The sequence below is a fragment of the Pseudophryne corroboree genome, chromosome 1 (genome assembly GCF_028390025.1).
Source record: "Pseudophryne corroboree isolate aPseCor3 chromosome 1, aPseCor3.hap2, whole genome shotgun sequence".
NCBI lineage: Eukaryota > Metazoa > Chordata > Amphibia > Anura > Myobatrachidae > Pseudophryne > Pseudophryne corroboree.
In genome coordinates, this window is record NC_086444.1 from 454,860,740 (window position 1) to 454,884,505 (window position 23,766).

At 47.7% G+C, this 23,766-nt stretch overlaps 1 protein-coding gene across 2 annotated transcripts in view; it reads right to left on the minus strand.

Annotated features, from left to right (window-relative positions):
* The window catches only part of IPO4 (importin 4), a 272,271-nt gene that overhangs the window by 80,923 nt on the left and 167,582 nt on the right, over positions 1 to 23,766 (minus strand). For both annotated transcript variants that reach the window (XM_063913651.1, XM_063913652.1), the window contains exons 12-15: positions 20,426 to 20,535; positions 18,184 to 18,292; positions 16,323 to 16,452; positions 4,088 to 4,201 (exon numbers count right to left, since the gene is read on the minus strand). In XM_063913651.1, coding sequence (XP_063769721.1) covers positions 4,088 to 4,201; positions 16,323 to 16,452; positions 18,184 to 18,292; positions 20,426 to 20,535 — 463 coding nt within the window. The remainder of the gene's footprint in view (positions 1 to 4,087; positions 4,202 to 16,322; positions 16,453 to 18,183; positions 18,293 to 20,425; positions 20,536 to 23,766) is intronic.

Genomic DNA, 23,766 nt, shown 5'->3' on the forward strand with positions numbered 1-23,766 from the left:
TTCAACCGCCATGCCGTCAAACGCAGCCGCGGTAAGTCTTGGAATAGACATGGTACCTGCTGAAGCAAGTCCCTTCTTAGCTCCCCAGGCCCTTAGTCCTCTGTGAGCATCTCTTGAAGTTCCGGGTACCAAGTCCCTCTTGGCCAATCCGGAGTCACGAGTATAGTTCATACTCCTCTATATCTTATAATTCTCAATACCTTGGTTATGAGAAGCAGAGGAGGGAACACATACACCGACTGTTACACCCACGGTGTTACTAGGACATCCACAGCTATCGCCTGAAGGTCTCATGACCTGGCGCAATACCTGTCCCGTTTTTTGTTCGGGCGGGACGCCATCATTTCCACCTTTGGTCTTTGCCAATGGCTCACAATCATGCGGAAAAACTTCCCTATGAAGTTCCCACTCTCCCAGGTGGAGGTCATGCCTGCTGAGGAAGTCTGCTTCCCAGTCGTCCACTCCCGGAGAGAACACTGCTGACAGTGCTATCACATGATTTTCCGCCTAGCGAAAAATCCTTGCAGTTTTTTCACTGCCCTCCAGCTTCTTGTGTCGCCGTTTCTGTTTACGTGGGCGACTGCCGTGATGTTATCCCACTGGATCAATACCGGCTGACCTTGAAGCAGAGGTCTTGCTAAGTTTAGAGCCTTATAATTTTGCTCTTAGCTCTATCTATGTGGAGAGAATTCTCCAGACTTGATCACACTTTCCTGGAAATTTTTTCCCTGTGTGACTGCTCCCCAGCCTCTCAGGCTGGCCTCCGTGGTCACCAGCATCCAATCCTGAATGCTGAATCTGTGGCCCTCTAGAAGATGAGCACTCTGTAATCACCACAGGAGAGACACCCTTGTCCTTGGATATAGGGTTATCCGCTGATGCATCTGAAGATGCGATCCGGACCATTTGTCCAGCAGATCCCACTGAAGAGTTCTTGCGTGAAATCTGCCGAATGGAATTGCTTCGTAATAAGCCACCATTTTTTACCAGGACTCTTGTGCAATGATGCACTGACACTTTTCCTGGTTTTAGGAGGATCCCGATTAGCTCGGATAACTCCCTGGCTTTCTCCTCTGGGAGAAACACCTTTTTCTGGACTGTGTCCAGAATCATCCCTAGGAACAGTAGACGTGTCCTCGGAAAAGCTACGATTTTGGAATATTTAAAATCCACTCGTGCTGTCGTAGAACTATTAAAGATAGTGCTACTCCGACCTCCAACTGTTCTCTGGACCTTGCCCTTATCAGGAAAGCGTCCAAGTTTCTTTTAAGAAGAATCATCATTTCGGCCATTACCTTGGTAAAGACCCGGGGCGCCGTGGACAATCCAAACGGCAGCGTCTGAACTGATAGTGACAGTTCTGTACCACGAACCTGAAGTACCCTTGGTGAGAAGGGCAAATTTGGACATGTAGGTAAATGTCCCTGATATCCAGTGACACCATCTCGTCCCCTTCTTCCTGGTTCGCTATCACTGCTCTGAGTGACTCCATCTTGATTTGAACGCTTGTATGTAAGTGTTCAAATATTTCAGATCTCACCGAGCCGTTTGGCTTCAGTACCACAATATAGTGTGGAATAATACCCCCTCCCTTGTTGTAGGAGGGGTACTTTGATTATCACCTGCTGGGAATACAGCCTGTGAATTGTTTCCAATACTGCCTCCCTGTCGGAGGTAGACGTTGGTAAAACAGACTTCCGGAACTTGTGAGGAAGAGACGTCTCGAATTTCCAATGTACACCTGGGATACTACATGTAGGATCCAGGAGTCCCCTTGCGAGTGAGCCCACTGCGTGCTGAAACTCTTGAGATGACCCCCTACCGCACCTGAGTCCGCTTGTACTGCCCCAGCGTCATGCTGCGGACTTGGCAGAAGCTGTGAAGGGCTTCTGTTCCTGGGAATGGGCTGCTTGCTGCAGTCTTCTTCCCGTTCCTCTACCCCTGGGCAGATATGACTGGCCTTTGCCCGCCTGCCCGTATGGGGACGAAAGGACTGAGACTGAAAAGACTGTGTCCTTTTCTGCTGAGATGTGACTCGGGGAACAAAAGGTGGATTTTTCAGCTGTTGCCATGGCCACCAGGTCCGATGGACCGCCCCTTTATACGGCAATACTTCCATGTGCCGTTTGGAATCCGCATCACCTGACCACTGTCGTGTCCATAAACATCTTCTGGCAGACATGGACATCGCACTTACTCTTGATGCCAGAGTGCAAATATCCCTCTGTGCATCTCGCATATATAGAAATGCATCCTTTAAATGCTCTATAGTCAATAAAATACTGTCCCTGTCAAGGGTATCAATATTTTCAGTCAGGGAATCCGACCAAGCCACCCCAGCGCTGCACATCCAGGTTGAGGCGATCGCTGGTCGCAGTATAACACCAGTATGTGTGTATATACTTTTTAGGATATTTTCCAGCCTCCTATCAGCTGGCTCCTTGAGGGCGGCCGTATCTGGAGACGGTAACGCCACTTGTTTTGATAAGCTTGTGAGCGCCTTATCCACCCTAGGGGGTGTTTCCCAACGCGCCCTAACTTCTGGCGGGAAAGGGTATAACGCCAATAATTTTCTATCGGGGAAAACCCACGCATCATCACACACTTCATTTAATTTATCTGATTCAGGAAAAACTACAGGTAGTTTTTTCACACCCCACATAATACCCTTTTTTGTGGTACTTGTAGTATCAGAAATATGTAACACCTCCTTCATTGCCCTTAACATGTAACGTGTGGCCCTAATGGAAAATACGTTTGTTTCTTCACCGTCGACACTGGAGTCAGTGTCCGTGTCTGTGTCGACCGACTGAGGTAATGGGCGTTTTAAAGCCCCTGACGGTGTTTGAGACGCCTGGACAGGTACTAATTGGTTTGCCGGCCGTCTCATGTCGTCAACCGACCTTGCAGCGTGTTGACATTATCACGTAATTCCCTAAATAAGCCATCCATTCCGGTGTCGACTCCCTAGAGAGTGACATCACCATTACAGGCAATTGCTCCGCCTCCTCACCAACCTCGTCCTCATACATGTCGACACACACGTACCGACACACAGCAGACACACAGGGAATGCTCTGATAGAGGACAGGACCCCACTAGCCCTTTGGGGAGACAGAGGGAGAGTTTGCCAGCACACACCAAAACGCTATAATTATACAGGGACAACCTTATATAAGTGTTTTCCCTTATAGCATCTTAATATATTATAATATCGCCACCAAAATGCCCCCCCTCTCTGTTTTAACCCTGTTTCTGTAGTGCAGTGCAGGGGAGAGCCTGGGAGCCTTCCTAGCAGCGGAGCTGTGTAGGAAAATGGCGCTGTGTGCTGAGGAGAATAGGCCCCGCCCCCTTTTCGGCGGGCTTCTTCTCCCGTTTTTCTGACAACCTGGCAGGGGTTAAATACATCCATATAGCCCCAGAGGCTATATGTGATGTATTTTTAGCCAGCATAGGTACTTTCATTGCTGCCCAGGGCGCCCCCCCCAGCGCCCTGCACCCTCAGTGACCGTTGGTGTGAAGTGTGCTGAGAGCAATGGCGCACAGCTGCCGTGCTGTGCGCTACCTTAAGAAGACTGGGAAGTCTTCAGCCGCCGATTTCTGGACCTCTTCTCTCTTCAGTATCTGCAAGGGGGTCGGCGGCGCGGCTCCGGTGACCCATCCAGGCTGTACCTGTGATCGTCCCTCTGGAGCTAGTGTCCAGTAGCCTAAGAAGCCAATCCATCCTGCACGCAGGTGAGTTCACTTCTTCTCCCCTAAGTCCCTCGTTGCAGTGAGCCTGTTGCCAGCAGGACTCACTGAAAATAAAAAACCTAACAAAACTTTTACTCTAAGCAGCTCTTTAGGAGAGCCACCTAGATTGCACCCTTCTCGGCCGGGCACAAAAACCTAACTGAGGCTTGGAGGAGGGTCATAGGGGGAGGAGCCAGTGCACACCACCTGATCCTAAAGCTTTTACTTTTGTGCCCTGTCTCCTGCGGAGCCGCTATCCCCATGGTCCTTACGGAGTCCCCAGCATCCACTTAGGACGTCAGAGAAAATGTAATTAGGAGAGAGTAAAAGAGAATAAAAGCAAGTGTTTCCTTACCTATGGCACCTAGGGCGCTCACTGACAGTTCCTTAAGTTTGGTAATATTTGAGCTGCTCAAAGTCGACAAAATCCGTTCCATCAAGGTGGGGAGGTAGGGTTCAATCTTACTGCCTGCAGTAAAGTATATCCCATATTACCAAAGATTTTAACATTGTCCGGTCATAATATCCACAAACAAAACTAACACCCTCTCATTCAGAACACTGGACACATTCGGAACACTTTTGCTGTATAGCAGTATATAAGGAAAAATATGTAACATCTAGTTTCAGAAAAAGATACACACACAAACCACTGTGTTGGTAAAAACATGACAATTATACCTGTAATTAATGTTCTCTCTAATTATTACATTTCAAAAAAAGAGGATTGTGGTACTTACCAATAAATCCATTTCTCTGAATCCTCTAGGGGACACTGGAGTCCTATACAGTAGGGGTGTGAAGCTTGCAACCGGAGGTGTGGCACAATCTAAAAATTAGCATTGTCTGCACAGCCGGCTCCTCCCCCTTCACATACATCCTCCCTCAGTTTGAAAAATTTGACGGAGAGAATAGGACATGATACTATAGCACATGGCGAGGAACCGAACCGTACAACATATCAAACAGCATCCAAGAACTCTTAATCGAATAACTAACGCTGTTTGCACGAACTGTTTGAACAAGAACTTTGAACCCAGCAGGTTGACAGCACCGAAGCGGGCGTCCAGTGTCCCCTAGAGGATTCAGAGAAATGGATTTATCAGTAAGCACCAAAATCCTCTTTTCTCTTTCATCCACTAGGGGACACTGGAGTCCTATACAGTAGGGGACGTCCTTAAGTTATCCCCCAGGGAGGGAGTGCTGTCGGTGGCCTGCAAAACTAAACGTCCGAACTTAGAGAGTCTCCGGACGCAAGAGTATCAAACCTGTAAAATTTTGCGAAACGTGTGGGCTGAGAACCACGTCGCCGCTCTGTAAAGTTGAATAGCGGAAGCCCCTCTGGCAGCCGCACCAGTCGGAACCGGAACCTGGTTACCACAGGAAATATAAGCTTGTCGAATGGCAAGTCTAATCCATCTAGACAAAGACTGCTTAGATGCTGGCCAAACCTTCTTTGGACCATCATAGAGAATAAACAAATGGTCTGACCTTCTGAAGGACAACGTAACTTGTACGCATATTCGTAAAGCTCGGACAACATACCAAGACACGCCCCCATCTGCGCATCCCTGAAAAGATGGGACTACAATCAGCTGGTTTACGTGAAACCCGAAACGACCTTAGGAAGGCAATCTGCTCTTGTACGGTGTTCTGCCCTATCCTCATGGAAAATTAAAAACGGAGTCTAACATGATAAAGCTACAAACTCAGACACTCTCCGGGCCGAAGCCCAGGCAAGTAATAACGTGACCTTCCAAGAGAGATATTTCAGGTCTGTTCTTTCCAACGGCTCAAAAGTTGGTCATCAGAAAAAATTCCAACACTAAATTTAAGTCCCACGGCGTAGTGAGAGTACGGAAAGGAGGTTGTATCCTCAGAACCCCCTGTAAAAAGGGTTGAACCTCCTCTAAGGATGCTAACCGCTGTTGCAAAAGTATGGAGAGAGCTGAAACCTGAACCTTCAAAAGGAACCTAGTCTTAGTCCTCCATCTAGACCAGCTTGAAGAAAAAGTAGAATTTTGGTAAGTGAAAGTTCGTCGAATTCCACCCACCTTCCTGACACCAGTCCATGTACTTCTTCCAAATTCTGTAGTAGTGTATGGCTGTAACAGGCTTCCTAACAGCAAACCTCGTAGGAATAGCCGTTCTCGGTATCCCTCTGTTTCTTAATTTCCGGGTTTCAATAGCCACGTCGTTAAGCGTAGCTTGTTCAGTATAGGAACGGTCCCTAAGATAGCAGGTCCTCTCTCAGAGGTAACCGCCAAGGATCTTCCGCTAGGAACACGCGCAAGTCTGAGTACCAACTCCTGCGGAGCCAATCTGGTGCTATTAGAATCGCCCACACTCATTCTTGTTTCACTTCTTTTTAAAACTCTCAGCATGAGTGGGAAAGGTGGAAATATGTAAACCCTTCTGTAACACCAAGGAAGTGTTAATGCGTCCACTCCTTCTGCTGCTGGATCTCTTGTCCTGGACACATATCTGGGCAGCTGATGGTTGTGCCGAGACGCCATTAGGTCCACTTGAGGTAGACCCCATCTCCTCACCACCATGTCGAAAATCTGTGGAAGTAGGCACCACTCTCCCACCTGCATGTCCTGGCGACTGCGATAATCTGCTTCCCAGTTCTCCACACCTGGAATGAACACTGCCGAGAGGATGATGTTTCGCCTTTCTGCCCACAACAAGATCTTTGTGGCTACCCTTAACGCCATTCTGCCGTTTGTTCTTCCTTGATGGTTTATGTAAGCCGTCGTCGTGACATTGTCCGGCTGTATCTTTTAGTGTTGACCCATGACTAGGTCATCGGCTATGAAAAGCGCATTGTAAACTGCTCTCAGTTCAAGAACGTTTATGGGTAGGCGGCTCTCCTGTAACCACCAACCTTTATGTCCATGGATACCATGAACTCTCCTTGTTCCAAACCTGCAATAGCTGACTGGATTTAGTCCATCCTGAATCTGTAAACCGTGAGGAATTTGTGCGTCCAGGACGGCACCCCAACCTCTGAGACTGGCGTCCGTTGTCAGGATCCTCCAACCCCAAATGCCGAATCTCTTTGCCTGCTGCGAGATTCTTGTGCAACGACCACCAAATCAAGGAGGTTCGTATGCGTAGTGGAAGTCAGATTCTTCGATGTAGAAGCCAGTGCGAATCTGCTCTTCTGAGCAATGCGGTTCATCTGGAATGGTCGGGAATGAAGTCTGCCGTATTGGATAGCTTCAAACGACGCCACTATCTTCCCTAGAAATTGCCTACAGAGGTGTAGAGAAACAGTCTGTGTCTTTAGTACCTGAGCCACTAACCTCTGTGGGTCCTGGATCTTGTTCTCTGGTAGGAATACTCTCAATTGTACCGTATCCAGTTGGCATGAGGTTGGATTGTTTGGAAGTTCACAATCCACCCATGTTGAATGAAAAATTGATGAGATGTTTGAGCATCCTTTATCAGCTGTTCCTGAGATGAGGCCTTGATCAGTAGATCGTCTAGATAAGGTATGATCGTGACCCCTAACTGTCTCAATCCTGTCACCATTATTGGTATGATCTTTGTAAAGATTCAGGGCCCTGAATTGGTAGTGATCCTTCACCCGTGCAACCTTAAATAAGCATGGCGGGGGGTCTAAATCGGGATATGAAGGTATTTTGCACTACCAAAAGATTTGAAAAAAATCCCGTTCCTCTTTAAGGATCCGGGACTGGTGACATAACCCCTTGTATGCAGGAGTCTTTGAATTTGCCGTCTGTAATGCTCCTGCTCGCAACGGGCACCTAGGACCTCAAGCTGTAAAGAAACGGACTGTGTGGACGTTTTTGAAACTGTATCCTTGACCCAAACGTCTGGTGAGGTCTTGGCCCAGGCGTCCCAAAAACCTTACAACTCTGCGCCCACCAAGGGGGACCCCAGGTGAGCAGGGAGACTGTCATGCCACGGGTTTGTGAGCAGGTTTGTCCTGCCTTCTGTGTCGACTGTGATTGACCTCTACCTCTCGAGTAAGAAGTAGGTAGAAAGGTAGATCTCACTGCAGTTGTCTGCGAAATCCACTTGTCTAACTCAGGACCAATAACATCTAACCCCCAAATGTAATAGTCTCTATTCTTGGGCTAGGAGTCCACTCGCCCTTCTCTGAGCCATAAAATTCCTCTAGCCGAAATGGGCGAAACCGAGATACAGGACGCGATTTTACTAGCGTCCTTTTAAGCCTGGCACATAGAAGTCGCTGATTCTCGAATATGCTCCGCTGAGAATTTTCCTCCAGGCTACTTTTTTACGCCCAGCCAATGCGACAATGTGCTGCTACAAAAATTGATTTTAATGCAGTGTCTACCTTCGCGACACGACATATCCTTTAAGGTGGTCACGCTAGGCATAGTGGACATTGTCTTCTCCCCGCTTCCTAAGCGCCCCGCTGTGTGTTTAAACGTTTATCAGTCTGGAGAGTTTGAGGCATAGACATTGTCTTCTCCTGATATGAATAAACGGAAAACTCTCTTGTTCCTTAACTCCTTACTGCTTGAAGCACAGGATCACCATAAAACTCCTGATCTCAGGCAGACTCAATTATCTCACCTTTTCATCTATAATAAGACCCTCTTCCTCCATCGTGTAAGATGGGAAGGATCCTATTAACCGCCTGGTTCACCATTGCTTAATGCTTGCGCAGGAGGGATTAATTTAAATTAGAAATTCCTCCATGGTCTTGGAGAATCCCTCAGCCTTTACTGACTGCTGCGGGATTCTGACATTTCCTTTGAAATATTTGTTAGGGCTTGCTCCCCTGATCTTGGCGGAGCCTTGCTCCCGAGTTGAGCGCCCTTAACTAAACAGGGAACGCATACCCGGGGGTCGCCCAAACTAACGCTCATCTTATTACAGTTTGTATACATAATAAGTTCTAGTGTTCTTGGTAAGTGCTTTTGACTTTCGAAGCCGCACCCCGTAGAGCGCTCCACAGTGCTTTCCCCCTTTATAATGGGAACAGAAAGACCGTAACGGGTGATGGGATTAAATGTACACTGGATCCACCTAGCTGGATCTTTTTGTATATAATACACAAAAAATAATAATAATAATAATAATAATAATAATAATAATAATAATATCACCAGCCTCGTTGCAACCCTCGCACACCCAACTGTATTTCAGTTCTGAGGTCGGGGTTGTGAACCAGTCGTTCCCTTTATTTCGTCGGGATCTTTTGTTTAGAAGTCCCTTGAAAATATCAGGATTTTGGTACTTACCGATAAATCCCTTTCTCCGATTCCACAGGGGCCACTCGAGCGTAGTTACAATGGGGGATAGTAGGCAGTAATTGGGAGCTGGCACTTTAAAAAACTCTAACCCTGTGGCTAGCTCCTCCCCTACTATCTCCCCTCCAAGCCAGTCTACGTAAAACTGTGCCCAAGGAGAGCTGTAATATTGAAAACCTTAAGGTAGAGGAGGTTAATGACGTCCAGTCAACCAGGATAACCCAAACTAAACCTGGAATAGAACCTAACAACAAACAGGCTAACCTGAACTCAACAAGCGGTCATTTATTGAACCGCAAACCGTTAAGCAAAAAACAAGGAGGAACAGCGCTGGGCGGGCGTCCAGTGGCCCCTGTGGAATCGGAGAAAGGGATTTATCGGTAAGTACCAAAATCCTGAATTCTCCTTCATCCACTAGGGGCCACTGGAGCGTAGTTACAATGGGGACGTCCCAGGGCTCCCAGAACGGGTGGGAGAGCGCTGAGAGTCCTGTAAAACCGCTCGGCCAAACTGAGATGCAGAGGCCGCAAAAGTGTCAAACTTGTAGAATTTGACAAACGTATGACAGCCGGACCAAGTAGCCGCCCGACATAAAGTAGTCATAGAGACCCCCCGGGCAGCCGCCCACGAAGGTCCCACAGAGCGCGTGGAGTGTGCTGAAATGGAAGATGGAGGTTCCCGAGAAGCTGCCAAATAAGCTTGTCTGATGGTCAGTCGAATCCATCGAGACAAGGTTTGCTTAGAGGCCGGCCAACCACGGCGGGCAGCGTCGTACAGAACAAATAAGGAATCTGACTTCCGAATAGCTGAAGTCCTATCCACATAGATCTTGAGCGCTCTTACAACGTCCAATGATCTCGTATCCGGAGAGTCCCCCGAGAGGGCCAGGACGACAAGCGGCTGATTGATGTGAAAATCCGACACCACCTTAGGTAGAAAGGACATACGAGTACGAAGCTCGGCCCTATCCGCATGAAACACCAGGTAAGGAGACCTGCAAGAGAGAGACCCCAGTTCCGACACCCGTCTAGCTGAAGCCAGCGCCAGGAGAAGAACCACCTTCCAGGTGAGATATTTTATCTCTACTGATTCCAGGGGCTCAAACAATGAAGACTGCAGAAAAGACAGGACCAGACTGAGGTCCCATGGCGCTGTCGGAGGACGGAAGGGAGGCTGTATTCGAAGAACCCCTTGAAAGAAGGTCTGAACCTCAGGCAGCAAGGCTAACCTTTTCTGGAAGAAAACCGAAAGAGCAGAGACCTGCACTTTTAGCGAGCCCAGTCTTAGGCCTGCTGAAAAACCCGCCTGCAAAAAACGGAGAAGACGGGCTAAGCTATACACGGAAGGAGAAAATTCTCGACGTTCACACCATGCTACATAAGCCTTCCAAATGCGGTAGTAGTGAGAAGATGTAACTGAGTTTCTAGCTCGAAGCATAGTAGGTATAACTGTACGAGGAATCCCCTTCCTTGTCAAGATGGCTTTCTCAACAGCCACGCCGTCAAACGTAGCCTGCGTAAGTCTGGTTAAAGAAAAGGACCCTGTTGTAGAAGGTCGTCTCGTAGTGGCAGGGTCCAAGGCTCGGCCACCGACAACAGATGTAGAGTGGAGTACCAAACCCTGCGTGGCCAATCCGGAGCCACTAGGAGAACCAGAGCGTCTTCCCTCTTGATGCGTTGCAGAACCTTCGGCAACAGCGGGAAAGGAGGAAAGAGGTAAACGAACCGGAAATTCCAAGGAGCCGTGAGGGCATCCACGGCCGCCGCCGCCGGGTCCCTTGTCCGAGAGTAATAAAGAGGCAACTGATGGTTCAGGCGGGATGCCATGAGGTCGATCTGTGGTTTTCCCCACCGACGTACCAGTTGCCAAAACACCTGGGGATGTAGCGACCACTCTCCCGGGTGCATGTCCTGTCGGCTTAGATAGTCGGCTTCCCAATTGTCTACTCCCGGAATGAATATTGCCGAGAAGGACAGAGCATACTTCTCAGCCCAGAGAAGGATGTTGGTGACCTCCCTCATCGCCGCGCGGCTGCGAGTGCCGCCCTGACGGTTGATGTACGTTACCGTCGTGGCGTTGTCGGACTGAACTCTGACCGCTCGACCGCGCAGGAGGTGATGTGCCTGAAGCAGGGCGTTGTACATCGCCCTTAGTTCGAGAATGTTTATGGGGAGAGCGGATTCGTGGATTGACCAGCGCCCCTGAAACTGATGTCCCAGGGTCACTGCCCCCCAGTTTCGCAGACTGGCGTCCGTGGTGAGGAGAGTCCAATCCCATATGCCGAACAGTCTTCCTTCCAACAGGTAGGTCGACTGGAGCCACCAGAGCAGCGACGACCGTGCCTTTGGAGATAGTGTCACCCGCTGATGAAGGAACAGATGAGATCCTGGCCACTGAAGACACAGCTGAAACGGTCGAGAGTGGAAGCGACCGTACGGAAGAGCTTCGAACGCTGCTACCATCTTTCCCAGCAGGCGAATGAACAGATACACTGACACCCGACGGTGTTGAAGGACCAATCTTACCAGTGTCTGCAGAGACAGTATCTTGTCCTGCGGAAGGAAAACCCTCTGATGGACTGTGTCGAGAATCATTCCCAGAAACAACAGCCGTTGTGAGGGGCATAAGTGAGACTTCGGGAAATTCAGGATCCACCCGTGTCGAATCAGAAGGTCCTGTGTCATCCGGATATTCTGAAGTAACCATTCTGCTGAGCTTGCTTTTATTAGCAGATCGTCCAGATAGGGAACAATTGTCACACCCTGCTTCCGAAGTAGGGCCATCATGACCGCCATGACCTTTGTGAACACTCTGGGAGCAGAAGAGAGATCGAAAGGAAGGGCCTGGAACTGTAAATGAGCGTCCTGTATTGCGAACCGGAGAAAAGCCTGATGAGGAGGCCAAATGGGAACATGTAAGTATGCGTCCTTGATGTCTAAGGATGCCAGAAACTCGTCTTTTTCCAACCCCGCAATAACAGACTGGAGGGACTCCATCTTGAACTTGAATACCTTCAAATACGGATTGAGATCTTTCAAGTTCAGGATTGGTCTGACTGAGCCGTCCGGCTTCGGTACTAGAAACAGGCTTGAGTAATAGCCCTGTTTCCGATGATGCGAGGGAACAGAGATCACAACCCTTGCAGATAGAAGCTTCTGGACCGCGGCTTGTAAGGCAACTCCCCGGTTGTCGGAGACTGGCAAACCCGTGGTAAAGAACCGCTGGGGCGGTTGTTCCTGAAAAACGAGCTTGTAACCGCAAGTGATGAGATCCCGGACCCAAGCATCTGGGCAGGACTGTATCCAGACCTCCTTGAAATCCCACAAACGAGCTCCCACCCTGTGATCTCCCAGGTGGGAGGGAGGCCCGTCATGCGGTGGCAGTGGTAGAAGACTTAACGTCTGACTGGGCTGAGGCTGCGGAACCTCTGCCCCTGCCGCCGCCTCTACCTCTATGGCCACGGAAGGTAGAAGCTATACCCCTGGCCTGTCCTCGAAACCTGGAAGGGGCACGAAAGGATCGAAAAGAGGGACCCCTATATGGTCTGCGAGCGGCTGGAGCAGCAGAAGGAAGATAAGCCGACCTACCCCCGGTGGCCGTAGAGATCCAGGCATCCAGATACTTACCAAACAGAAACTCACCCGTAAAGGGCAACGCCTCTGCCGCCCTTTTGGATTCCGTATCCGCATGCCAATGCCGGAGCCATAGAGCTCTGCGGGCCGCAATTGCTAAAGCGGAAATTCTAGCTCCGAGAACACCTATGTCCTTGGACGCTTCGCAAAGATAAAGGGCTGATTCACGGATGTGTTCTGCCAACTCTATCAATTGATCCGCCGGTAATTCGTCACGAATTCCAGAGGACAATTGTTCTGCCCAAGCTTCGATCGCCTTGTTGGCCCAACAACCTACCTGCGCCGGGCGATGTAAAACCCCTGCCGCAGAGTAAATATTCTTTAAGGTAGATTCCAACTTCCTATCTGACGCCTCCTTAAGTGAAGTTGCCCCCGGAACAGGCAGGACTGTCTTTTTGGACAGATGAGACACCGAAGGATCCACAATCGGAGAGGTCTCATAGCGCGTTCTGCTATCTGCGGGAAAAGGATAGGAAGACAACAGTTTTCTTGATACCTGAAATTTTGCGTCTGGATGCTTCCAGGCTGCCGTTATGAGCGCATCCAGCTCCTTCGAAACTGGAAAGGTCACCGGCAGGTATTGGTCGGTGCCAAACCTTGAAGGGCGTAAGGTGTCTTCCGTCTCCTCCACCTGTAATACTGAGCGAATAGCAGTAATAAGAGCCTCTATACCCTGAGCTACTGGTTCAGAGTCCCCATATACCTGATCGTCCTCAGTATCCTGGATATCCACATCCTGTATATCCTGTACATCTAACCCCGCCTCATCTAATTGAGGCATATCATCGTCAAAGTCCTGTAAAACAGAGGCTAGCAATCTCTTTTTTGCTGCCTGTTGAGGGGGGCTAAAGGACGGGGCTTGGGAAGGGATTACAGCCCTGGAAAAAGCCCTTCCACTGACTTTGCCAATGAGACTGCCCATGCAGGTTCTGGCGCCGGTACCGGGACAAGCTGTCGGAACCGGGCCGCCTCCCTATCTTCCCGAGAGGCTTTAAGTTCCCCAGTCAGCAAGGACATGACCTCTGTGAGTTGTGTCGTCCATGTCGGGACGCTCTGGGGTTCTGAGGAGGGCTGAGCCGATGGCTGTGACTCCTCACCTGAAACCTGACCCTGCTTTTGTGTTGCCTTGGAGCCTTTGCTGGCCATGGCAGCACCTAAACTTGATACCCTTCCCCCACAGGAAAACAGCTATAGGCAGAATGGGAGGGAGGGGAGGGAAGCAGGGAAAAGAATGCAGCCACAGCAGCCCGATCTGTCCTGCACGATACTGTGTGCAGTGACAGGCTGAAGCAAGCTAAATATATATATATGTGCCTTGCAGTGCCCCCGAGTGTCCCCCTTCCCCACTGTAACCGCTCACTGTGGTCGCGTGGCCTCCGTCCCGCGCTGCTGCTGAAGGGAAAAGGACGGGTCCCCAGCGCGCGCTACTTCCGGGCGCGCAGAGCGGGACTAAGCCCCGCCCCCCTCCTCGACGGCGCCAAATTCAAAGCTGCTGTGTCTCCTTATGCCAGATCCCCGTAGCGGCTCTGTGAGCCGCGCTGGCGGGGATCCGAGCAGGAAGGAGGGCGGGCGGGCGGTCGGGAGAGGGGCACTGCTGTTTCTTTTTTTTTTGTTAAATAAATAATAAATAATAATCCGAAGGATGGGGGGGGATTGGGTGCTGGAGGGGTGTTCTGTCACTGTCCCCCTATCAGTCAGTCACCATTAATAAAATTAATTCTCTTCAAAACCCCCCTGTCACCCCTTCATCCCAACACTCTGGGGGGAAGAGGGGGAAATACACACACTCACCTTTCAGTGGTGGAGGGTGGCCCCGACACACGCCGATGCAGCGGTGTCCGGCTGCAGATACTCACCGCTGCCGTGCTGCCGGAATCTTCTGCTGGATGGAGTGGCCCCGACACGCGCCGCACGCAGCGGTGTCCGCCAGCTTAGGAGAGCTCAGTGTCTCCCTCAGCCGGGGCCCATCCCGAGCCGCACGCAGCTGCGATGGGACCCCGACGGCAGCTCCCACGGTGCAGACTGGCAGTGGCAGAGCTGCCAGTCTGTGCGTGTGTGAAAGAAAAAATAAAATAATAAAGAAAAAAGAAAAAATTCTTCAGCTAAACCCAAGTGAACCAGCTCCCTTGGGCACTAAACTAAGACTGGCTTGGAGGGGAGATAGTAGGGGAGGAGCTAGCCACAGGGTTAGTTTTTTAAAGTGCCAGCTCCCAATTACTGCCTACTATCCCCCATTGTAACTACGCTCCAGTGGCCCCTAGTGGATGAAGGAAAAATATATCATAAATGCAATGAAAATCCATTGCAGCAGAGTCCTAATATACAAATCTCCAGTAAAGAGAGTAGTACTCTATTATAAAAACCCCTCCCTCTGCTCTGACTGGCCTGGAAGCCTGTCTAATCTAAAGGGGGCGTAATACCTCCTATGGAGCCCTTTTGGCGCCTCCAATCAGTTTTAAAAAGGCCGCCAATTACATTATATATATATTTATTTTAAAGGCGTCCCCTGATCACTTTGCCCCCTTTACGGCTGCTTCAGGCCGATTTACCAACAAGAGGTCTTCCGCCTCTTTCTAACATATCCCCCTTGCCGTCTCCCCCAGTCCTCCGCTGGCGGCGGGAGGGGACGGGATACCGATTGAGCGGGCGGGGACGCGCTTCCTAAGCCCCCCGCTGTGTGTTTGAGCAGCGGCCGCTGGCAGCCGCGCTGTGTCTCCCTCAGCGCTGTAAAGGAAGGGGGGCGGGCGGGGGAGCTGATATACAGCGGGAGTTAAGAGACCGCGCTGTATCTACGGCGGGGGAGCTGCGCTGCTAGCCTGCCAGGGATTATTATAGAAAAACCTGTGTAAGGGTAGCGTAGGAGAACTGCTGCGGCTTTCAGCCGCGGTGGACACTATCCCTAGGTGCAGAGGCGGTGGAGGGAGGGAGCGCGCTCACAGGATCATTGTGTGAGAGCTGCTGCGGCCGGGAGACACTAGCATGGAGGGAGGGTTGTAGCGGGTGATGCTGCGCTGGTAGTTAAGTTTACCAGAAGGCAGCAGCGTGCAGAGGGACTAACATTATAAAGATCTCCTGCGCGAAGATCATATTTTATGAACTAGGGCCCCTCTTACCACCAGTACTCACAGTACCCTGAGACACTCCTGACTCTGTGCTTCGGATTTTACTGTAGAGAGATGTAGATTCCTTTAGCTGGGCTCCTCGTCTCTCCGTTTTGAAGACTGTTGTCCCCCTTTTATTAGGTTGACGCAGTCTTTCTTCTTGTGGTTAAACCTGCACCCTCCTTTCATTTAGGAGGGATTGGGCAGTTTTTCTTTAGGTAAAGCCTGTACCCTTCTTTTAGTTAGGAGGGATTAGGCCAGTCAGAACAGAACATAAACATTTTTTTTTTTTTAATAATAATGCTATATGGAGCAGGAGCTCCCATCTGTGCTTCTTTCCTCCTAGCACAATTTTTCAAACTGGGGGAGGAGGGATGTGAAGGGGGAGGAGACGCCTGTGCAGACAATGCTAATTTTTAGATTGTGCCACACCTCCGGTGGCAAGCTTCACACCCCTACTGTATAGGACTCCAGTGTCCCCTAGTGGATGAAAGAGAAATGATGCTAATTTCAGCGTTCATATACCTATGCAGTCATTTATACCTTCCACACACACACTTCTGTAAGTTACATAATCAGTTAGATGTGACAGCTTGAACTCTCACCAAGGTTCCCAACAAAGTTCTCAAGGGCGTAATACGCCTTAGTGAGGTGAGCAGTCCGAGATGGATCCACAGCAGACAAATAATCCAAGAGCAGCGGAAGTACAGTTTCTGAATAGCCACTGATTTCTGGCTAGAAGAGAAGAGAAAGAGAGACAAAATAAATAGTAGACTGGGATAACAGGGAAGTAGGAAGAGAAGGAGAAAAAGGGGCGGGGGGACACCTGCAGGAAGGGTGCCCTATAGGAATGATGGCAATCAATAACAATAGCCGTATTAATAACAGGACCAATAACCAGAACAGGAGGGGCAAAATAGCAAATAGAGTACAGTACTTGTCTCAAAGGATAACACAATAATACAATCTGATGAGCGTGGGAGGGGTGCAAGATTTTGAATGAGGTCTGGCCCAGATCTGTATTAACTTAAGTGAGCAATTATTAAAACATGCAGTGATAATCTCCATACCTGCCAGCCTCCGGGCATTTCCAGTGTAACGTATCTAGGCATCTGGTGGCATTTCGAATTTGAACCACTAGTTTAGCAGAGGTCTTATGCTAAGTTGTGATTGGTAGTCACAAAAGAAAAGACCAAGGTTCTTTAACAATGGAGACAGTCACCATCTTACTAATCAGGTTCGCAATCTCGTCCCAGTAAAAGCGCTATCTGGCGCAATCTCGTCCCAGTAAAGTTCTATCTGGCGCAATCTCGTCTCAGTAAAGCGCTATCTGGCGCAATCTTGTCCCAGTAAAACGCTAAGCAGGATCAACATATATGGATAAAGAAGCCCAATTCGCCACAACCTCTTCAACAGCGAAGGACAACATATTTAAACATTTTATGTAATCTATTGGGAACTAAATACCATCTATAATATATATTATAAGCATTTTCCTTCACCAGCGTTGATATAGAGGTCTTGGAAACATTCAGTTCTCATTGAAGTTCAAACGATGGAGTTGGAAGATGCTTGGAAGATAGGAGGAAAGAGTAGATATCATTCCCTGAAACATGGGTCTGCGGTAGCGCAGAGATTCAAGTGTAGAGAGAGTGCAGAGGGATAGATCAGGGGCCAGGAAGGTGACAAAATGTCTTAACTGGAAATACACATATGGCTTTGCCTTCGTGAAGTCAAAACACGATTGAATATCAGACAAAGACATACAGATGCCACTAGTCAATGTCTAATACAAAGCATATATTTCTGCTTAGGCATGGTCAGGAGCATGCAGAGGATTGGCCAGGAGGAAAGTTGGGCTTATCCTGCAGAGAGGTAAGATACGAGGGAGGGGGGCTAAGGGGGGGGGATGGGGAGAGGAGGAGGTTAAAGTGGCAGGTATAGAAATCCCAGGTCTGGCAAGTAAAGCTAAGTACTGGTTCTGAGCTAAGCAAAGGTGGACTAGATTTGGCGGACTAAAATAAAAAATTTTGATGCTATGGTATATTATAATATTTAAACTGTGTTAAAACATAACTTAAATCTGTACTGGAACCTAAGTGGAGGAACATTTCAGTTTGCTACTTTATAATGTGCGTGAAAGTGGGATCATGAAGATTGGGATCTGAATTGTCAATTATCTCATAACCACATCTCCAGCATCACATAGCTTTAAAAGTAACAACAGTCCCCGGAATAAATCTGCCTGAGGAACCCTTCCAGGGTTAGTTTGGTGCAATTTCGTAACACTGCTGTAATAATATTAGCAGGGAAGTGACACAAAAAAAAATATAAAAACAGAAAACATCATTAAAACACAGGATTAAAAAAGATCAATACGAAAGACACAAAACAATGTAGGTTTAAATACAGCTGACGGAGAGGTAGAAGTAGTAAGATGGCAAAATTGATTATATATCACTTTACCTGTAAAAATTCTGAAAACTGCCCCAAGGCAAAGAGTGCGGCATTCCGGACTACATGACTCTGATCAGTGATCGCCTGACAAACCAACTGTAGCATAGATTGTAGATACCTGTCAAAAGTAGACAAATATATTTTGGAAACTATTCACACTTTTATATAAAGCCTAACATAAAAAGTAAGAGTTCTACACTAGATACCCTAATTTCGTTCTGGGAAAAGAAGCACCAGTGAAAAGTCAGGGTAAGCAAGAAAGTCACGGTAAATCTGAACAATATGGATTTTCATGTTACATGTACGTACACTGGGTTTCATTTTTGTGAAACATAACCAGTGAAACTGTGAAAGTCCTAGTCAACTACTCGATTTCTGCTACATGATACAACAGTAAATCTCATTAAACCCATTTTAAATTATTTAATATGGTATCCTTATATACATAAATATGTTTCTGCAACAGTATAGGCACTCCTAGGAATAATCCCTCAATTGTTCAGTTATATACTACATATATATTACTGCATGGGGAAAGGTGTAGGTTCTGGGACCTCAAAAAGGGCCACACACATAACCATTAATTTTAAGGGGAAAAAGAAACAAACAAACAAATACAAAGCACAAAACAACTACTGCACCAGTAGGGTTAGGGGAGTGGGGGGGGGATTTAGAATACTTACCTCGCACTTGTTGAGATTGTGATCATTGGGATGCCGGCGTCGGTATTGTGACCGCCGGCATCCCGTCCGCCGGTCACTCATACCGATCCCATCCTAACATCTGTTCACTTGAGCCACTATCTCCAAAATATCCTTTAACCAATTCAAAAAACAGGGAGGGAACTCATGGACTCTCCTATCTTAGCAGCAAGCAACAACAAAAGGGGAAGAGGAGAAATAAATGATAAGCAAGAAGGCAGTGGCGGAGAAATTGAGGGTGAGGAAGTCATGGGAAGAATACATTTCAGGGGCATTACAGGGAGTGTGGTAGGAAATCAGGGATAATAAAAGTAATTAGAATGTAGGAACTTGCATGCTATTGAACACTGCACTGTAGTGATTGCGCAGCCAGGAACGATTATAATCTTTCTTGTATGTATTTTCAGTACAGGGCAGTTACTGGCTCCACTCATATTATGTGACCGTCATATTATCTGCCATAATAAAATAGTGCCTAAGGCAGAGTTTCTCAAACTACGCCATTACAGTCCAGGTTTTAAGGATACCCATTGTCCAGACGGTTAAATCAAACTGACGGAGATACTAATTAAGTCACCTGTGCTCAAGCAGGGATATCATTAAAACCTGGACTGTAATGACAGAGTTTGGGAAACTGTGGACTAAGGATATAGGGGCTAATTCAGGTTGGATTGAATGGGGGCGTGTCATGGTCACGGCGGCTGTGTGACCTCACACGCAGTCTTTGCGATCAGGAAACTGGCGGCGATTGCTAAGCTGCGCCGACAGGAGGCTCCCACAGTTTCTGCTAACAAGCAGAAATTGCTAACGCTTCACAATTTCTGCTTGTTCAACTGGGGAGGCTCCGGTCAGCATGCTGGGCAGCCTTACCCAGCGATGGGTGGCCCCCAACATGCGATACAAAGGATAGCAAATTCTGCTGATTACAGAATTTGCTATCCAACCTGAATTAGCCCCATAACCCAGTCACTCCCACTGAGACAGCACTTAAATTAAAAACAATGAAGAGCAAATAATAATAATTAAAGTGGCAAAGAGTAGAGTGGCCCGTTTTATCACTTTGACGCAAAATCACAAATGTCTAGCCCAGTGGTTCTCAAATTGTGTGCTGTTGCACCCTGGGGTGCTGCAGGACACTTGCAGGGGTGCTTTGGATTGATGGTCCAGGACCAGTTCAAATTATTCATGGTCAATGTAATAGGCAAAACCAGTGATGGCTGCCAGTCATAAAGTATGTGGACAAACAGAAGCAAATCTTGTCCCTTACCACACAATTGAGCCTAAGGATGACATAAAAAAAAATATACTTAATTTAGTATTTCTTTCTAATTTTCTCAATAAAAAACCTGTGGCCTAGGGATGCTGTGAAAACAATTCTCACTGTGATTCAAAAAACTTTGGGAACCTCTGGTCTAGCCTTTAAAATTATAGTATTTCTATCATTTGAAAACATCAAAATCAACAACATTGGAAAACATCGATAACAGCAGCAGGAATCATCAGGATAAGACAAAAGAACACTACTCATTACTATTGTTTATTATACATACTTGTTCCGGAGGTGATCTGCACAGCCCTCACTGAGAGCCGCAAGGCACATAAGGCCAGCTTTCCGCTGATAGGGATTGGAACTAAGGAGACATGGCTCCATGAGTGGAGTCTTGGAAAGAAGATATAAAAGAAAAACAAATCAAATATACAAAATATGGATTTTTCTATGTACTGTTTAACCCCTTTCTCATCTGGGGGGACACTGCTCACCATAGATTGCTAGGGGGGGGGGGGTCTGAAGAATCTGGCACTTGTTAGATTACTGTAACTGTAAGAGAAGCTCCTTCCTTCTGCAACCCCTTGTTCTCAGTATAAGCTAAACCATAGGTAAATAACATAGGGGGTCATTCCGAGTTGATCGCTCGCTAGCAGTTTTTAGCAGCCGTGCAAACGCTATGCCACCGCCCCCTGGGAGTGTATTTTAGCTTAGCAGAAGTGCAAACGAAAGGATCGCAGAGCGGCTACAACGTTTTTTTGGGTAGTTTCTGAGTAGCTCAATACCTACTCAGTGCTTGCGATCACTTCAGACTATTCAGTTCCTGTTTTGATGTCACAAACACGCCCTGCGTTCGCCCAGCCACGCCTGCGTTCTTCCTGGCATGCCTGCGTTTTTATGAACACTCCCTGAAAACGGTCAGTTGACTCTGCATTCAGCAGTGCAACTGAAAAGCTTCGCTAGACCGTGTGAAACTACATCGGCCATTGTAATAGTACGTTGCGCGTGCGCATTGCGCCGTATGCGCAGAAGTGCCGTTATTTTGCCTCATCGCTGCACAGTGAACGAATGCAGCTAGCGATCAACTCGGAATGATCCCCATAGTACAGAGGTGGCCAAACATATGATTGTGATCAACTGGTCGACTGCGGAAATGTGACCTGCTGATCGCATTCACCCGTCTAACCACAATCAGTGTGACTGACAGTCTGTTGCCTAATGTCACTGAGGCAATCATCCTCAAGGGGCATGCAGCAGGTAAAGACGCATTTATTCCTAGAATCCCAATGTTTCTGTCAGATTTGCCCTTTGACTTAAAGGGCTTACAATTTCCCATTATATGTTTTGGAATGACAATAAACAAAGCACAAGAGTCATGTCTTCTCACATGGGGCCTAATTCATTAAGGACTATATTTGCAAAGCTGCTCACAGCAGCTTTACAAATGCAATCATTAGCAATGCAAATGCAGGAGGTGGTGCATGGCAACTCCTTCCTGCATTTGCTATAGCAAGACTGCGATGATGAGATCACAGTCCTGTATGAACATTGCGACCAGCAGGCTGAGTAAGCCTGAGCTTACTCAGACTTGCCGCCACAGTGCAGCTTGGGAGTCCAAGGAAATTGGATCTTGCCACGCAGTCCTTGCCACACACAGAAAGCCCCCGTTCCTCCTCCAAACGCCTCTGTCTGTCCATCAAGCAGAGGCGTTCGCATTCTTATGATGCAATTGCAGAATGGGTCTTTTGCGAGCCCAGTTTCCTGACAATCATGGAAACTGCGGGTTGGATAGCATAAGCGATTCAACCTGAATTAGTCCCATTGTCAGTTATGCATCGGTCTCTCCCATATCGGTAATGACACCAATCAAATCATACTCATAACTGATGACAGTATTAAGACACTTTGGGCCTAATTCAGACCGGATCATAGATGAGAGAGAAAACGCACATCTTTGACATGCAGGGGGACACCCAGCACAGGGCAAGTCCCCCCCACATGCCGGATCCTGCCCCCCCCTCCCCGCACACGTTAAGAGTAGCCCTCTGCCTGCGCAGCCTAGCTGCAAAGGCAGATGGCTACCCGCCATGTTAAGGGTCGCAGTGGCTGCATGTAACATCATGCAGCCGCTGCGGCCCACCCTGCAAACGGTCTGGACACACCTGCGTTGCCCAGACCGCGCCCCTAAAACAGAGCATCGATGTCCACAAAACGCGGCATTGCCGCCCCTCCTACAGGAATTACACTGCGTTCTGAAGAGAACGCAGTTTAGGACCCTGCACATGCACATACCAGCGTACGCAGACGTGCATAAATCGTTTCATAGCGATTTTAGCACATTGCGACAGGGTCGGAATCGGCCCCTTAATGCAGTTTACAATGAGGTATTCACAGCCTGAAAAAACTGGTAAACACTAGTAAAATTAGTTTTTATTTCCTTACAGACAATATTAAGACAGACGAGTAAATTAAATAAATGGGAAAGACAAAATGTATCATTACATAAAATTAATAAATCACTCGGCAACAACGGGTAGGCACTGCTAATATATATAGCTGCCAGCTCCTGTTGAAAAGTTGATAGTATAGTAAAATAAATAGTACAAACCAATTAGCACAATTGAAATGGTGCTTTATATATATATATATATGTATATAACAGACAAGCTGCAGGCTTGTCTGTTTTAGCAGCCAGTTAACGTGCCGCCCAGGACTGTTTGGTCTTGGGCTTGGAAGATTTGGACTGGCGAGATTGTCTAGGGAATGACTGACCTTTTTCCTTCCACTGAGGCCGAAAGTAGCAAAAAGTAGTACTCTCAGCCTTCTGAGCTGGGTTATTCTGAGGAAGAAAAGCAGTCTTGGATGCCGCCAAAGAGAAGACAATTTTGTTTAATTCTTCCCCCAAAAGAATATCCCCTGTGAAGGGGAGGAATCAAAGTCCACTTTCAAAAAGGCATCAGCCATAGAATACGCCACGTCAGAATGGACACGGCAGATGCCTTAGCGGTCAACACTCCCGCCTCAGATGATGCTTCTTGAATACAGTAATAAGCGGTTTTAATATGAGACCGGTATTGGGGGGATTTGTCAAAGCTTGTAGAGAAAGAAGTACCAATAAATCAGCTTCTGTTATTTTACAGACTGTGCAAGAAAAATAACTAGGCGATAGTGTGTGCTGAGATGATAAATGCTCCGATCCAACAATTTCTTACTCAGTGTGTACGCTCAAAAAAATAGTTAAGGTTTAGAGGTGCTGTGCACGTAAATGAGTAGGTAATTATGCAAATCAGCAGCCACCTTATGGAGAAATAGCCGGTCTATCCTGGTTAATAGTAACAAGATATTTAACTAATTAGGTGGTGCTTAAGGATGCATATCCAGTGTAGATTATAAATATTTTTTAATAGACAATATACACATATTCACACACAATATAAAAAAAATGATAAAAATCACAAGCAGAAACACTGCTGAGTATAAAATTAATCAATACAATAAAATTATGGTAATAAGTGTAAATTACACTTATACTAATATAGGAATTATTGATCTTCCTATATAGGTAGGAAGGTCTGGAGGTCAAAACCGCAAATGGTAATGCTGTTACACAGTAAATTGAGTGGA